This window comes from Pteropus alecto, unplaced genomic scaffold (genome assembly GCF_000325575.1).
Source record: "Pteropus alecto unplaced genomic scaffold, ASM32557v1 scaffold100, whole genome shotgun sequence".
In the NCBI taxonomy this organism is placed as follows: Eukaryota; Metazoa; Chordata; class Mammalia; order Chiroptera; family Pteropodidae; genus Pteropus; species Pteropus alecto.
Window position 1 is genome coordinate 827958 of NW_006430723.1, and position 16975 is coordinate 844932.

Below are 16975 nucleotides of genomic sequence, written 5' to 3' on the forward strand. Positions count from 1 at the left end.
TGCCGGGCAGCAGTGTGGGCCTTTGAGAAAATCTGGGTTTCATGTGAAATTGGATTTTTTAATGTTGGCAAAACAAACAAATACCTGACACTGTACAGGTTTTCCCAGCTCTCCGAAAGCAGAATGTTCCTATGAAACCTTTCGTAAGCTGAAATGGCGTAAAGCAAAGAAGCAGTTACCATTAATTTATATGGAAAAATTTTTGAGTGTTCCCAGATCCAAAAAACAATCTACCAAATCATACTAAATACACTAAATCATGTATAGTTTTACACTAAGCATAGCACCCTTAACGAGCTCTTAGGCTTTTCTGATACCTGAGGGCACATCTTGCTAACAGATGCACAAAATGAATCTAGGTAAAGCTCACAGACAGTTCAATTATGGCACTTGATGCCAAGATGCTGAGTGTAGTTCCTGGGGAAAGGGTTTGGAGGTGCCACTCCCGCTCCCCAGGGCACACCCTGCCTCTGTAATGACTTGCTGAGAAACCAATGCCGAAAGCTATTTCCCCTTTTTGCCTTTTTTTTTTGTAAAAGTGAAAATCCTCTTAGAATGTGTTTCAGTTAGCGAAAACAGGCACTAAGGTTGGTCTTTCATAAAAATGAAGTGGTGTAAGGCAAACTTTTGAAAAGCAGGGGATACCTGTATAGGCCAAACAAAACAAATCGGTGGCAGATTTGGCCTACAGCCCTTGAGTTTGTGACCTGTCAGCCAGGATGTCTCCTCATCCCCTGGTCCAGTGAGGACATGGCACACAACAGTAAGATTAGTTGGGCGTTGATGGGTTGCTGGCCTTCGGTGAGCCCGACTCCTGTGCTTCCTTTAGTTACTCACTCGGGGATAGTACCTGGGTTGTTCTCACTCAGTGTCCTGAAAGTTGAGGATAACACTTACCCTTTTCTCATCTGATGGCAGGTTTCCTCCAGGATCACCAGCAAGTATGAGGAATGTATCAGTGGGATCCTCTGGCCAGGAAATTGTGGTGTAAAGTTTCTTAAAGTCTGCCGCCCACCCTAGGTTCACTTCCCTCATATCTGTGTTTACTCTTCCCTTTCTTCTGCTTTCAGTCTGAAGAGCATGTTTCTTCCCAGGGAATTCAGAGACACGAGAGCAGTCCTAGCCCTTCCTTGTTCTTATTCGCACACCAAAAATAACTTTTGAAATCCTTTCCCTTGTCTTGACCATTTTGGGGAAGCCTCAGCTCATGTAGCATTAGTCTTCCTGGCACTGTTTTTGTAAGACCATGCTACTCTTCCATGTTTCTTCTTGGTTATGCATGCTTCTTCTGGCTCTTACACATAAGCATGTAAAATTTGACCACTTCAGAGTCTAGCCTTTGTAGCCACATAAGTTTAGGTTTCTAAGAAGGAAAGAAGGGAGTGCCTAGTGATCAGCCACATTCCTAGAGGAAAGTTACTTGTTCCTAGTTCTGAAAGATAGTCTTCCACCAGGGAAAGGCTGGCATATTCATGGCCAGTGGGAGATGGGAGGCTTTTCACTGGACTCAGACTGTGTTACTGCCACGGCTGTGGTCAGGAGGCACAGAAGTCAGGAAGATTTGGGTCTGGTGGAGAGGCAGCTGCTTGAATAACAGTAGTGGCATGTGATAAATGCTAATAGAGGCACGTATTGGGACCGTGGGAACCCAAGAGAAGGAGCTACAAGTAATTCTGCCAACCAGATTAAGAAGAAGGTGACATTGTAGGATAAACCAGGGTGACCTCACAGAGCCTGGGAAGGGCATTCCAGGCAATGAGAACTGCATTGGCAAGCCTCAAAAAGCATGTTGGAAAAGCATGAGGATCTTTGAGGCCAAAATTGGGGCAGTGCTGAGGATGAGGTGGTAACCACAAGCTGGGGCCTCTGCTCACCTCCCTCAGGGCTGATCCCAAATCCCAGTTCCCCACCACTGCTTTGGGGCCCACGATGGCTATGGTTGACAGACTTGCGACTAGTATCTTTTTACCATCTGTTTAATACACTTATATTCTACCTGAGAGACTAATTTCTTTAACGTTTTAGTTTGGTAGAATTTTAAAACTTATAGAAAAGTTGTAAGAAGAGTACTTGGGACTCCCACATACCCGAATTGTTTACATTTCGCCTTATTTGCTTTTTTCATTTCCTCTACGCATACGTGTTTTTATGTATGTATATATAGTCCCATGCTGCATAACGACATTTCAGTTGATGATGACCGCATATGCGATGGTGGTATACCACACTGCCGGGGTGTGTCGTAGGCTATACCACCTAGATTTGTGTAAGTGCACTCTTCGATGTTTGCATAACGAAGAAATCGCTGAACGACACATTTCTCAGAACATACCTTAAGTATGTTAAGTGGCTCATGACTGTAATTTTTCTGAACTATTTGAGATTAAGCTGGTGATACAGTATTCCTCTACCAATACTTCAGTGTGTGTGTATGTGCGTCCCTAAGGACAAGGATATTCTTTTCTATAACTGTAGTATAATGATCTTCCTCTATCAATACTTCAGTGTGTGTATGTGTGTCCCTAAGGACAGGATATTCTTTTCTATAACTGTAGTATAATGATCCAAGTCAAGAAGACTGAGGTTGACACAATATGGTCTTATCCACATCCATATTCAGATTTCATCATTGTTCCAATGATGTACTTTATAGCTATTTCTCCCCAGATCTACCCCATGAACATGCATTTTGCATGTCTCCTTAGTCTCATATAAGCTGGCAGAGATGTCTGTCAGTCTTGTCTTTGAAATTTTTGAAGAGAGCAATCCAGCTGCTTTCTAGAGTGCCCTTCAGTTTGGGTTTATGTGATGTTTCCTCATGATTAGGCTCAGGTGTACATTTTGTCTGGAGTTCTGTGTGACATATAGCCTTCTTGGTGTATTATAACAAGAGGCACATGATATTGGTTTGTCCTGATATTGGTGATGATAACTTTGATCCTTTGGTAAAGGTAGTGTCTGCCACATTTCTCCACTCTAAAGTTACTATTGTAATTAAGTAGCTTTTGAGGACTTGTTTTGAGACCAAATATCTATCCTGTGCCTCAGCAAACTTTCACCTGCTAGTTGTAGCATCTATTGATGACTTTCTAAACATCATTCATTCATTCATTCATTCATTGGCACTTACAGTGAGGAAGAGCTTTCATTTCTGGAGGGATGAATCTTGTAAACTCAATTCTGCATCTCCGTATTAACTTTTAGCTTGATGGACCAGGCCCCGGCTCCCTTCCTCTTGCACTGTCCCCGTGCTGTGTACTTTGGTGGACAGCAGTTGTAAAATGATGCTTCCTAGGCTTGGGGCGAGGCCCGGATCTTCTTCCAAGCAGTAACCAGCTTGTCTTCGGCATAACTGGCTCAGCATAGGGCTAAACACATGCTGTGTCAGATCATCAGTGTTTCCTTCAGGGCTGGGGCTGGGAGTGGGAATATCATGCTATGCAGACTCTGAGCTCAGCTTAGGCTTAAGTGAGGACAAGAACAGGCAGGGGAAAGAACTGTGGGTTCCTTCCCACTGACCCCTTGTTCCGGCTGAATTTGTTAATCAAAGCTGCTCATTTCTTACACACACTTAACATTTATGGCACATTGTTATCTGGTGGGCTTGGGTAGCTTTCTTTCCCTCCTGACCAAAAAAAAAAAAAAAAAAAAAAAAGGTCCTCGGGTCACCTTGATCATTGCAAGTTGAGACCTTTCTGTGTGTCCTTAACACAGAGGAGCCTCATCAATGTGATCCATCTGAGTGAGGCTCTAAAATGCCTGAGCAACATTCAGAATTCCGTACTAGGAGCTCTTAAAGATCTGCTTTCCATTTCTGCTGGTGCAGCTAGCTGGGAAAGGAGACAGGGAAGATGAGCTGAGGTTCAAGCTGTATCAGAGAGAAGGTTTGCAAGAAAAGCAAGGTTTAGGTGTGCTTCTGAGTGGTGTGAAGTAGGACAAGCTTTTCAAATATTTTGGCTCATCTTTTTCCTTTTTTTTTCCTCCTCTCTCTCTCCCTCTCTCTCCAGACAGGCTCAGAGCTCAGCCCAGTTGATGGACCTGTTCCAGGTCAAATGGACTCAGGGCCAGTGTACCATGGGGACTCAAGGCAGCTAAGCGCCTCAGGGGCGCCAGTCAATGGTGCTAGAGAACCCGCTGGACCCAGCCTGCTGGGGGCTGGTGGTCCTTGGCGAGTAGACCAGAAGCCTGACTGGGACGCTACCCCAGGCCCAGCTCACACTGCTCGCCTGGAAGATGCCCACGATCTGGTGGCCTTTTCGGCTGTGGCCGAAGCTGTGTCCTCTTATGGGGCCCTTAGCACTCGGCTCTATGAAACCTTCAACCGTGAGATGAGTCGCGAGGCTGGGAACAACAGGGGACCCGGGTCAGGGCCTGAGAGCTGCTCTGCTGGCAGTGAAGACCTTGACACGCTGCAGACAGCCCTGGCCCTTGCTCGGCATGGCATGAAACCCCCCAACTGCAACTGCGATGGCCCAGAATGCCCTGACTACCTCGAGTGGCTGGAGGGGAAGATCAAGTCTGTGGTCGTGGAGGGAGGGGAGGAGCAGCCCAGGCTCCCAGGGACTCTGCCTCCTGGTGAGGCTGGCCTCCCAGCACCAAGCACTAGGCCACTTCTTAGCTCGGAGGTGCCCCAGATACCTCCCCCAGAGGGCCTGCCTCTATCCCAGAGTGCTCTGACTATCGCCAAGGAAAAAAACATCAGCCTGCAGACCGCCATTGCCATCGAAGCCCTCACACAGCTCTCTTCTGCCCTCCCCCAGCCTTCTCACTCCACATCCCAGGCTTCTTGCCCGCTTCCTGAGGCCTTGTCCCCTCCTGCCCCTTTCAGATCTCCCCAGTCCTACCTCCGGGCCCCCTCGTGGCCTGTGGTCCCTCCTGAAGAGCACCCATCCTTTGCTCCTGATAGCCCTGCCTTCCCTCCAGCAACTCCTAGAACAGAGTTTCCTGAAGCCTGGGGCACTGACACCCCACCAGCAACTCCCCGAAGCTCTTGGCCCATGCCACGCCCAAGCCCTGACCCCATGGCTGAACTGGAGCAGTTATTGGGCAGCGCTAGTGATTACATCCAGTCAGTATTCAAGCGGCCCGAGGCCCTGCCCACCAAGCCCAAGATCAAGGTTGAGGCGCCCTCTTCCTCCCCAGCCCCAGCCCCAGCCCCATCACCCATTCTCCAGAGGGAGGCTCCCACACCATCCTCAGAGCCTGACACCCACCAGAAGGCCCAGACCGCCCTGCAGCAGCACCTCCACCATAAGCGAAGTCTCTTCCTGGACCAGGCCCATGATGCTTCCTTTTCTACTCCCACGGAGCCTCCTGCCCCCAGCTGGTGGGTACCGTCAAGCTCACCTGTCCCACGGCCTCTGGACAGACCGCCCAAGGAGAAGAAGAAGAAGCCACTGGCACCCGTTGGCGGTCCCCTGGGACCTGAGAAAGTCACTCCTGGGATCAAGCCCAGTGTCCGGAAGCCCATTCAGATCAAGAAGTCCAGGCTGCGGGAAGCACAGCCTCTCTTCCTGCCTCTACGGCAAATCATCCTGGAAGGGCCAAGGTCCCCAGTCTCCGAGGATGCGCAGGCACATCCACCTGCCCCCGTCCCCGCCTCACAGGGCTCTGCTGTCCCCCTGCCCCCAGAACCTTCTCTTGCGCTATTTGCACCTAGTCCCTCCGGGGACAGCCTGCTGCCCCCTACTCAGGAAATGAGATCCCCCAGCCCCATGGCAGCCCTGCAGCCGGGTTCCGCTGGCCCTCTTCCCCCGGCTGATGACAAGCTGGAAGAGCTCATCCGGCAGTTTGAGGCTGAATTTGGGGATAGCTTTGGGCTTCCTGGCCCCCCGTCTGTGCCCATTCAGGACCCCGAGAACCAGCCAACGTGTCTCCCAGCCCCTGAGAGCCCTTTTGCTACCCGCTCTCCCAAGCAAATCAAGATTGAGTCTTCAGGGGCTGTGACTGTGCTCTCAACCACCTGCTTCCATTCAGAAGAGGGAGGCCAGGAGGCCACACCCACCAAGGCTGAGAATCCACTCACACCCACCCTCAGTGGCTTCCTGGAGTCTCCTCTTAAGTACCTGGACACACCCACTAAGAGTCTGCTGGACACACCCGCCAAGAGAGCCCAGGCTGAGTTTCCCACCTGCGACTGTGTTGGTAATTCCTCCTGGGTGTTGGGGAAGGGCAAAGGGATGTGGCCTGGCAGGCTTGGGTGCCTGAGCTCTGTCTTTCATCTGGCAAACAGTTAACTCTGTGCCAGCCACCACTCTGGGGCTTGGGGACATAGAAACGAGCTCACAGGCCAGTGGAAAAGACATTGAAGGAGACTAATGGTGATGCTGTGTGGTGCATGGCATGTCAGTGGAGGTGGGGGCAGGCGCTTTGTCATGCAGACTGAGGCAAAGGCATCATGGAAGCCTTTCTGTGGGAGGTGGTGCTTCTGCCGAGGTCTGAGCTTGGTGGCTGTGAGCGGGGCTTATTTGTACTGTTCTTGGTTGGAGAGGAGCAAAAAGTGGGGGTATGTGTGGGAATGAACAAAAGGTGGCTTGAGAGGCAGGCAGGATTTTGCAGGGACCAGCGAGCCAAGGTTGGGAGTTTAACTTGATCTCATAGGTAATAGTGACCTCGAGAGGGTTTTAAAGCAAATAATGACCTGTCATCTTGTGCTTCTGAAAAACTGCTCTGGCCTGTGGTGGGGAGGAAGGATTGTGGGGGGACCTGTAAGAAAGGTGTCTTGAGCCAGGCAAGAAATCACGAGGGTCTGGACTGAGAGAGTGGGGGGCGGGGGTGGGTGCAGAGTGAGGGCCTCTGAGGAGGGCATGTGTGGGGATAAGGGCAACTCAGGTCTCTGCCTTGGTGGTGGTCACTGAGAACACAGGTTTGGAGGAGAAGTGACGAGTTCTGTTTGAACCAGCTGGGGTTGAAGTGGCTGAGAGACCAGAGATCTGGGTTAAGGGTTTGGACATAGCTAGCATCCAGGTGGTGGCTGAAGTTGTGGTGTGGGTGAGAGCGCTGAGGAATTGGGTCCATTTTTTGTCTTCCAGAATAAAAGCAGGCCTAGGCCTATGAGGTCCGTTCTCAGGACTTCTGCCTTCTGGGGTGGAGGGCGGAGGGTCACCAGTGCATTGGCTTCAGGTCCACTCTAGACTCTGGCTCTCTAGTATTTATGGAGTGTTCCCTAAAAGACACATGTTTCAGATGTCGACCAAAAAACACATTGATTCTGTTGATGAGCATGTGAAATTCTTCTGATTTATGGTACACAAAAAAGTCCTTCAAAGAGACTGTCTTCTCTGTTTGTTAAAATATGTTAGTATCGGGTGAGTTGTGTGATTTGTTGGGATGCTGTATCCCTGCCAATGAGGAGGAGCTTGGCTGTCCAGCCTAATCCAGCTATCCCAGACTCCTATGGTACAGGGCAGAGGGGTCAGTGACAAGGAATCACTTGGAGAGCAAGGAAGAGTTGGCTCCAGGGCTTCTGGCTGAGGATGAACAGATATGCAGGGTCCTGCCAGATGCTCACAGACGTGTTCCAAGATCGTGGCTCCCATCAAGGGCTTCCCCCGTTCATTGCTGGATGTGATTAATGATGATATGATGTCGAGGGCCCCTTATTTCCCAGCATTTGGGAGAGGCTGATCATAGGAATTGGGCCGCCTTTACCCTCTTCTCTCTCTGTGTTTATATGTGCCTGTCCCATTTGCCTTGTGTTTAGTGCATTGTTAGGTGTTTCTCCCCCTCCCCCAGGGCAGGCAGTATCCTTACCCAATGTTTAGAACGTAGTTGATCTTTAATACATATTTTAATTGTTGAATTCAATTATATGGATATGGTTTGATCAAACTGGTTTTTAAATTTGAATTCTAATTCCATTACTTCCTCACGTATAAAACGAAAATGATAATCGTACCTTCTTTCCAGGGTTGTTGTGAGGATTAAATTAGTTCATGTGTGAAGCACTTAGAAATATGTCTGACACATAGTAAGCACTGTAAGTGTTAGTTGTTATCAAGCCTATTGAATATAATAAGGCAATAAAAAGAAATAAAAACATACATATTATAAAAGAAGAAAAGTAGTGGCTATTACTTGATTCATCAGTCATTTATTGATTACCTAGCTCTGTGCTAATTACCAGTAAGAGTAAAAATTAGGAGAAATAGTTAATCTCTGAAGGACTTTCTGGTTTGTTTAAAGAGACAGTATAAACAATAAAATATTCAGTCGCCCATTCAACAGGTGTCTGCCAAGTACCTGTGCTGTCATATGAAAGTGGCTACACTGTAAAAGTACTCTGTAACACCAGGCTTGGTTGTCATTATGGAGAGGAATGTTTTATTTAACGAACTCTTGTTTAGAGCTGGGTCTTGAAAATTGTAGCTGGGGTGAGAGGCGAGAAGTTGGCCCTTCTAGACGAGAAATGCATGAGCATAGTCTTAGGGGCAGCAGGGAGGAAGCTAGCAGGGTGTAAGACCAGTAGCACAAGGCTGGACCTGAACCCTCAGCGTTCTGCATTCCTTGGACCAGAGGACCGACCCCCCCCACTTCCCCTGCCCCCCGATGTCAAGACAGGTCTCGGCTTAAAGCTAATGAGCAAAAGTGCAGGCAGTAGACTGTCACTATCAGAGAAACTTGGCAGTAGCTGTTAGCCGGTAGCTGTTGCCTTGGCAGACAGGGAGGGCGGAGCATTGGGAAGAGGTAAGGGGAGCGGAGATTCCCACCACTACCAATCATTTATTGCTCCAATTGCATCTAACGCTAAACAAAGAATTAGAACTGAACCTACCTTGTGTTGTTAAATGTTAAATTATGGGAAAATGCTTAGGTGAAAACAGCAGGCACAAATAGTATATAAATGATCATCTCATCTAGGTTAAAAAAAAAGACTAGAAGGAAATATACAAACAGTCATTTCTATGGTCAGACTGGGTGACTTTTCCTTCATATGTTTTCTGAATTTTCTATAATGAAATATGTATTTTATAATCAAGAAATATTTTTGAAAGTGCATTCTAGAAGTGGCATGGAAGAGGGATTGGTGAAGGGTGGTAATCTTGTGGCAGTTAGGAGGCTATTGATGATGATGATGATGATGATGATAATGATGATGATGATGATAATGATAATAATAATAAAACCTTGCTCTATTCCAGGCACGGTGCCAAGTACTTTACAGTCACCACCTCATTCAATGCTCATAACATCTATATGAGGTGGGTACTATCAGTGCTGTAGTTCCATCTTAATGATGAAGAAAGCAAAGTTAGATTAAGTAATTTGCCCAGGTCATACAGCCAGCAAATGGTGGAAGTGAGACTTGAACCTAGGCAGTTGGACTCTTAACCCATGTCATGTAATGACTGAGATTTAGTTGAGAAATGAGTCCTAACTCAAACAGTGGTGTTAGGAATGAAAAGGGCTACAGAAGAAGAGATTTGCTTGGAAACAGTTTCTAGAAGTGCTGGGGTTCATGTTAGGGAAAGCCACCCTGTTTTTCAGAAATGTCTGGAGCCCCACGGCTGGACAGGCGCTTCCATCAGCCGGTATGGCAGAATTGTTTTTGTGAACCTGGGCTCAGGACAAGGGTTAGGAATAAAGTTGCTCACTCTGGGACTCATGTCAGATGGAACCATCTCCCATTCCACAAACTCACCCGTCAGCATTGGTAGCTAGAGGGGTACAGATTGCATGTCAGTGTAAGATAGACTTTCCTTAGAAGTGACAATGATATTTGGAGATGCCATTGTGTGCTCATAATAAATGATAAGTACTATAGGAACAACTTTATAAAAGTATAAGGTTTTCTAGCATAGCAAAAGAAATGTAATGTTCAAGCTCTGTGGTGATTTTTGCCAAATAAGCAATTTTGGCCTATATGGGCATCACCGTGTAACCAAAAACCGAAAGACCAAGAGCATTGTTTTATCCTTGTATAAAGATATGGGTTTCTGAAAGTATAGGTGGGATTCACATGAACTTGTTCTCTGAATCTGGAAATACTAGGACTAAAGGCACTCTTCGAAGCTTCAAAGAAATAAATTTAAAACACATGAAAGGAAATGCCTTACTCTAAAAGGTAGTATGATATGTTCAGGTGTGAAAAAACTTCACACAAGTTGAAATTCTATATTGAATTATTGGGGGAAGAGAGTATTGATATATTTCTAATACTTTGAGGTACATTTTAGAGCTCCTTCTGACTACTCCTTAACCATCCTATAACCACTGTCAGAGACAGGGCAGTGAGTTGCAGCGACTGTTGGCTAGGCCCTTTTGTATTTTATTTATTCACAGAAATGGGGAAACTCCTCAGGAGAGCCAGTATAAGACAAGGATTGAGTCCAGATGATGTTTCAGTGGGAAAAGCATCCTTTGCAGTCATCTGCTTATCATTTTATAGATAAAGAATCAGGTTTGTGTTAACTTTTAAGCCTTGTCCTGATGTCTCTGAAGCACAGTCTGTAGGCAACTGGAGACATTAAACTGTAACAAAAGCAGTTTAGGAGGCAGATGTTAGGGGCTGTCTTCCTAGAAATGCTGTATTTTTATCTAGTTGATCATCCTGCCCTAAAACAAGTAGCCAGAGACCAATACTAGGAAAACATCTCTTTTGCCTGGAACTTGGTGAAAGTTTAGGTGAGGGAGTTGATCTTGTCCAGCAAATTTGACTGACAGCAGGATCCACCAGGTCACTTCCATATGGACCATGGTTCTGAAAGGGAGACAGACACAGAGACTCATCTCTGCTTACAGTCATGTGAAGATTACTTCCTACAGTTTTTATGAGAATGTATTTTCCCCCTTGCATTCAGTTTGAGATGAAGAGGAACTTCATCTTTTAAATATTTTTTTAGATGGTAGGATATTTGGACACCACCAGTATGAAGGTGGGGAATCTGACTCCAGGTAGGGGGTGTATCAAGAAGAATTTCCTGGAGGAGGTGATGTCTGATCTGAGTTTTAAAGGATAAGTAGAAGTTTAGTAGATTAAGAAGGGGGAAGATAGAGTGTTCTAGGCAAAAGGACATGAAGATGTGGAGATGGTAAAACTTGGGGACATACAAGTCATTGGTGTGACCAGTGTGTTAGATGAAAGATTGGGAGTGGCCAGAGAGGAAAGTTTCAGAGTAAGTGGGGACAGTACCAAAGGCAGAGAAACCAGTTTGCAAGCTCAGGCGTAGTTCAGGCAAGAAATAATGTGTGCCTGAACTAAGAAGGACATTGAGTAGGAGGAAGAAGAGGAGAGAGTGGATAAGAGAAATAATAGGGAAAAGAATTAACTGGTTCAGTGATCAGTTAGACTTGGGAGTAAGGAGGAAGAAGCAGTCACAGGTGACTCCTGATGTTCCATGTTGGGTGACGGTGGGGTGGTGGTGCCATTCACCCCAGTCTTTCTAGGATTTGAAATACTGAGAGGGAGGCAAGTTCCGACATGCAGTCTTTGAGGTGTTGGAGGTATGTGTATCTGGTTGGATCTGTGAATTGGAGGTTCTTCATCAAACTAAGGGTAGTCGAAGTTTCTATTAGTGTCATTTCTCTAGGCTAAATATGTAGATTAGAAGAGAACTGAGAATGGAGGATACTAACACTTAAGGGAGAGAATCTCAAACAGGAGGCTACAAAGGACTTATGGAAGAGATATGGAAAGAAATTGAGGAGAGAGTAAGTCAACCAACAGGTAGTGTGAGAGGTTGAGAGGGCTAACAGCACCAGTACTGAAGAAAGGTCAAGATTTAATGCTGGATTCTTCTTTGTCTTACATAATGTATTATACATACACTAGTCTTTTCAGTTAAATCTCAGTTTTATTAAAAATAGGGACTAAATATCGTATTTCTAAAGCATCTAGACTGATGTTGAGGGCACAGTAAGTACTCTACGTATTTTTTGGTTAAGTGGTCAACCAGTTAACCAAATTCTACCTCCATATTTAAATTTTCCAAAGACATCAGATTGATTTAGTTATGACACCCTAACCTTTAATCTTTATCATCAGTGAATGTGCCCGTTGTTGCAAAGGTATTCCACTACTGCCAGCAGACCCAGTATGCTGCCCATGAGCTCACAGGCAGCTGACCTGAGATTTTAGTTTTAGAAAGCTCATCTGGCACACCTGATCCAGGGTAGGACCCAACCATCTACCTGCCCTTTGTATGGATTTGTGACTGCCAGTATTGTGCTAGCAGTCATCGATTGTCATGAAGTAAAATCTAATTAGTTAAATAAGCTTAAGCTGTTCAGCTTCAAGTCCATGAAAATTACATCAGGAAACTGAGGCATTATGTAGGATTATGTGGAGAAAGAAGATAGCTACAATAAAACCTTTGTGTGATCTTGACACCTGTGAGTTAATTGTACGCCAGCTATGAACCATCTCTCTGTTTCAGTGTTATGAAGAAATTCCTCAGCATATATCTATACCTGGCCATGAGGTTCCCTACCAGGAAAGTCTGGGTGCCTTACTCTCTACGTAGAAAAGGAAAGGTGGAAGGTGCATTTTGAAATTAAGGGGCCCTCTTTCTGTTAGGCAGTAAGAAGTAGTTTCTTGTGTGCAGTATCTCTTGCTGATAGTGGAAAGAATACATTTCATTCTCTCCCCAGCTTAGTGCAGACGTGGAACAGAACATATTTTTCTATTTTAGTGAGTATAAAATTAAGTGCAAGAAGCAAAGAAAAGCACCTAGAGCCACATAACCAGCATTTTCTCAAAAATTGGATTTTGCTCCCCTGAGCTCTACCCCAGAACGCTCTACTAGGTATTTTAGAAAGAAAAGTTCATTTATGCTCCTATTGCTCAAACTGTGACATGAAACGGATTTTTCTTTAAGAGTTGAGCAGTTTTCTTGCTCTATCACTTTACCTCTATAGAGAAGGAAGAAATATTACACCAGGGACTAAAAGGAAGAGTGGTGACCTAACAGCAAGATAGCAAAATATCCCTTTTCTGAAACCAAGTGAAAGGCACAAAAATAGAAGAGAAATTTTCTCAACTGAACTCTGGAAACAGCCCCAATATTAAAACATGAATTCCACGGGCTGTCTGCCAGTTTAAGGTCGATTTGAATTAAAATAGAGAATGACGTGGGATATACAACTCCCAGTATTGGGAAAAACAATAGTGGAGGTTCAGAGGGACCCCACAACTTGGAGAGATGGACTGGAGACCATCCACTTAGAAGGCATTCTCTTTGGAAAGTTGGAAATACAAACAGGCCCCCTTTTCCTTTCTGCTCCAGCTTCTGATGGGGATAAGGTATGGGGTGAGGATGGTTGGCCGGAGAAATGAGAAACTACATCCTAGGAGCCAGCATTGTAGCCAAGGGCCAGCAGCACCAAACAGCCCATTGTGCAGAGAGAAATAATTGCTGAACCACCAGACAAAAATCTTGCAAACTGTAGGGCTTTATTTTAACTTGATATCATATCAGAGTGACCAGCTCACTCCCAGATGAGGAAATAAACCAGAATCCTAGCATCAAGATAGAGCACACAACCCAGCCCTTAGTACACACATTTAGAGGCGTTGGCCCCAACAAACAGAGGGCGTGGAGATGAAATAAATGTCCACAGCCAGCCCCAATTCTTCCCATCCCCCATCAAGCTGCTGAACTTTTGAACGAATAATTTAAATCTCTGTAACATTCTCTAGCTTCATTTCTAAAAGAAGAAGTTGAGTAGTGTCCAGGTAGAGAGGAGTAAGGAGATTGTACTCATTCAATTTTTGGGCAAGTAAGTCTAGACCAGCGGCTCCCGCAAGACATTGACAATGAGTTATTGTTGTTACAACCAGTGTGGTACTACTGGCATCTAGTGGGTAGAATCCAGGGATGCGGCTAAACCTTCAACAATGCACGGCACAGCCCCCACAATAAAGAATTATCCAGTCCCAAATGTCAGTAGTGCCAAGCAGGAGAAATCCTGGAGATCAGCTTCCTTCATTGAAAGATTAATTAACAAGCAAGCAAGCAAAAAATCTAACATGCAGCCCATTCAAATTCTAAGGGAAAAATAGAGAGGTTATTATGACATTCAAAATGAAGATGACATTAGAAAATACAAGAAGAGTTTGAATAACTGACTTATACCTTCAAGGAAGTTGAATAAAATGTTCACAGTGAAACCAGAGATGAAAGATGGGACGCAAGAATAAAATTACAGAGAAATCACAGGCGGTATGGATTGAATTCCAGAACAAGCATTGCCGTTGCACGGAGCACTTCTGCAAAAAGCAGAAAAGCAGAATCAGAGCTACAGAAAAAGCAAATCAGGACAAGAGACAGGCTTGAGATCACTTGAAAACAGGAAAAGAAAATAGAAATGAACATCATCAGAGTGGTGTTAAGGGATACAGAAAGGATCATACATACAGATTTAGTCTGTAGGAATGTTGGGGTCATTTGCTGGTGTTCCCAGCAAATAGCATGGAACAAACTGAACAAAGGCTAGAGGATGCAAAGATAAAATAGCAAACTTTTGAAAAAAAAAAAATCGACAAATGGGGATCCTGATGAAGGTACTGCATTTTAGGATGAAGAATTGCCTACAAATAAATTAACCAAAAAATTAAGTTGGTCACACATACTTGCTTTTTTAAACTTTTTTACTTAAAAAAAAAAACTTTTTAAAAATGCTTTTAATTGAAATACACATATAGGAAGGTGTATGCATCTCAAGTGTACAGCTCAGTGTGTTTTTACACATATAGAAAGGTGTATACATTTCAAGTGTACAGCTCAGTGTGTTTTTACAAAAGGCACATACTTATGTACATGTAAACAACTTTGCCGGCCCCTCAGAAGTTCCCTCAGGCCCCCATCCGGGCACCACACCTAGCCCTCTCAAGCAAACTATCACCTGCAGACCAATTCTGGCCTGCATCTGTGAGCTAAAAGATTTTTGTGTCTTTAAGTAGTTAAAAAAAAATTGTTTCAAGACTTATGAAAATTATTCAAAGTCCAAACTGCAAGGTCTGTAGGTTTTAATGAAACATAGCCATGCTCATTTGTTTGTGTCATGTCCGTGGATGCTTTTGTACTACATCAGCAGAGGTGACAAAGATGAGACTGCACGCCCTGCAGGGCCTTAGATGTTTGCCATCTGGCCCCTCACATAAAAAGATTGCCGACCCCCGTCCTAAGATAACTGCTGTCCCAATTGCTAATCACATTGACTAGTTTTGCCTGTCCTTGAACTTTATATATATGGAATCATTATATATATATATATATGTTTTTTTTTTTATCACAACATGAATAGGAGACATATTATTACTAGTTTGGAGAAAAGTTTTTGATTTTTGTGTATTTATATCAATTCTCTTTCCAAATCCTCTTATTAATATTTACTTACTTTGAGCGGAGTCTCTACGATTTTCTGAGAATATAAATTATATTTTCTTCAAATAGATATCTTTGTGTCTTCTGCTTGTGAGTCATCTGTGTGTAGTGGTACCTGTAGTTTGTTCATCCTCATTGCTGTCTAGTATTCCATCTTATGAGCGTACCACCACTTGCCAGATTGCTGATAGTCCTTTGGATTATTTCCAGTTTGGGGTTATTATGAATCATGCTGATATATACTCTCTTGGTACGTGTATGTGTATACTTATATATTTCTGTTGGGCGTATAGCTGGGACTGAAACTGTGTGTGTTCAGCTTTAGTATGTACTATCCATTTTCCAAAGTAGTTATAACAATTTAAACTCCTAGCAGTGCTGTACTTCCTTACCAGCAAGTGTTAGGAACAGGCTTTCTGCCATGGTGGTAGGTGCATAATCCTGTCTCATTGTGGCTTTAATTTGCATTTCCTTGATGGCTAATGAGGTTGAGCAGCTTTTCAAATGTCCTCTTTTGTTGAGTACCTGTTCGGGCTATTTGCCTACTTCTCTTTTGTGTTTCTGTCTTTTACTTATTGCTTGGTAAGAGTTATTTATTTATTCTGAATATGAGTTCTTTATTGGATATATGTGCTGCAGTTCTCAGAATACTGAGATAAAAAGTTTGACTTAAGAATTCGATACTCAATAAAGTTGCCATTCACATGTAAAGCCTTCATAAAAACATTTCCAAATATGCAAGAACTCAAGATTTCTGGAGATGAATCAGATCAGGAACAGATTGGGGAAGTCGTGGCATGAAGGGCTGGCAGTGAACACCAAAGGTACTCAAATATAAAGTCCAAATTTGAATAATTGTGATAATTTTTTTCCTAAAACAAGAGGTAATATATTTACTTCCACTGTACTTGAAATAAATTTATTTTTATATTAAATATCTCTTTTATAACAGAGGGAAATGTGTTCATGAAGATACCAACAAAAAGCAGGAGTTTAGTAAAGTGATGGAGGCAATGGGAGGAATTATAAAGTTGCTAACTTCTTTTCCTCTGAAAGTATCATTAGCATTACTAAAAACATACTACAGATTTTCCAGATTACTAGGGGTTGGGGAGTAAAAAAAAAAAAATACACAATTTATAACAAAAGATAGGCAAGAAAGAAAATGAGGAAACAAGAATATGGAAGACATAAAATGACAGAACACCATGCACGTGTTAACAACCATAAATGTAAAGAGAGTAAACTCACCTATTGAATTTAAGACTAATGGCATTGCACAGCACCAGGAAGGTTAATAAACTTTGTTTTGCTGTGGGAAACAGAAGCATGTATTAGTCACTGATTCAGAGGATTTATTGCATTGTGTGGAACATTACCACAACTTTGCAAAGTGTAAGCTGCCTGGTGCCATAACATAGTACAAACCTATTACCACACAGAAGATACACATATGATGAGGATATATAAAAAGATATCTATCTATAAAAGTTAGGATAATTGAATTTGTAAATGTATATAGTTTTATTAGTGAGCATACTTGGTTATAAGTCCAGTTTCTTCCCGTAGAATATCTTCTCCCTGATACAGACATATAATTGAGGAAAGGGATATAATCATGGAAAGAGAGATGTAAGTAAAAGAAATAATAC

At 43.9% G+C, this 16975-nt stretch overlaps 1 protein-coding gene across 1 annotated transcript in view; it reads left to right on the top strand.

Moving 5' to 3' along the window:
• The window catches only part of TET3 (tet methylcytosine dioxygenase 3), a 96497-nt gene that overhangs the window by 47918 nt on the left and 31604 nt on the right, over positions 1 to 16975 (top strand). Inside the window, 1 exon segment of the mRNA XM_025049323.1 lies at positions 4008 to 6144. Within this exon segment, the coding sequence (XP_024905091.1) occupies positions 4008 to 6144 (2137 nt within the window).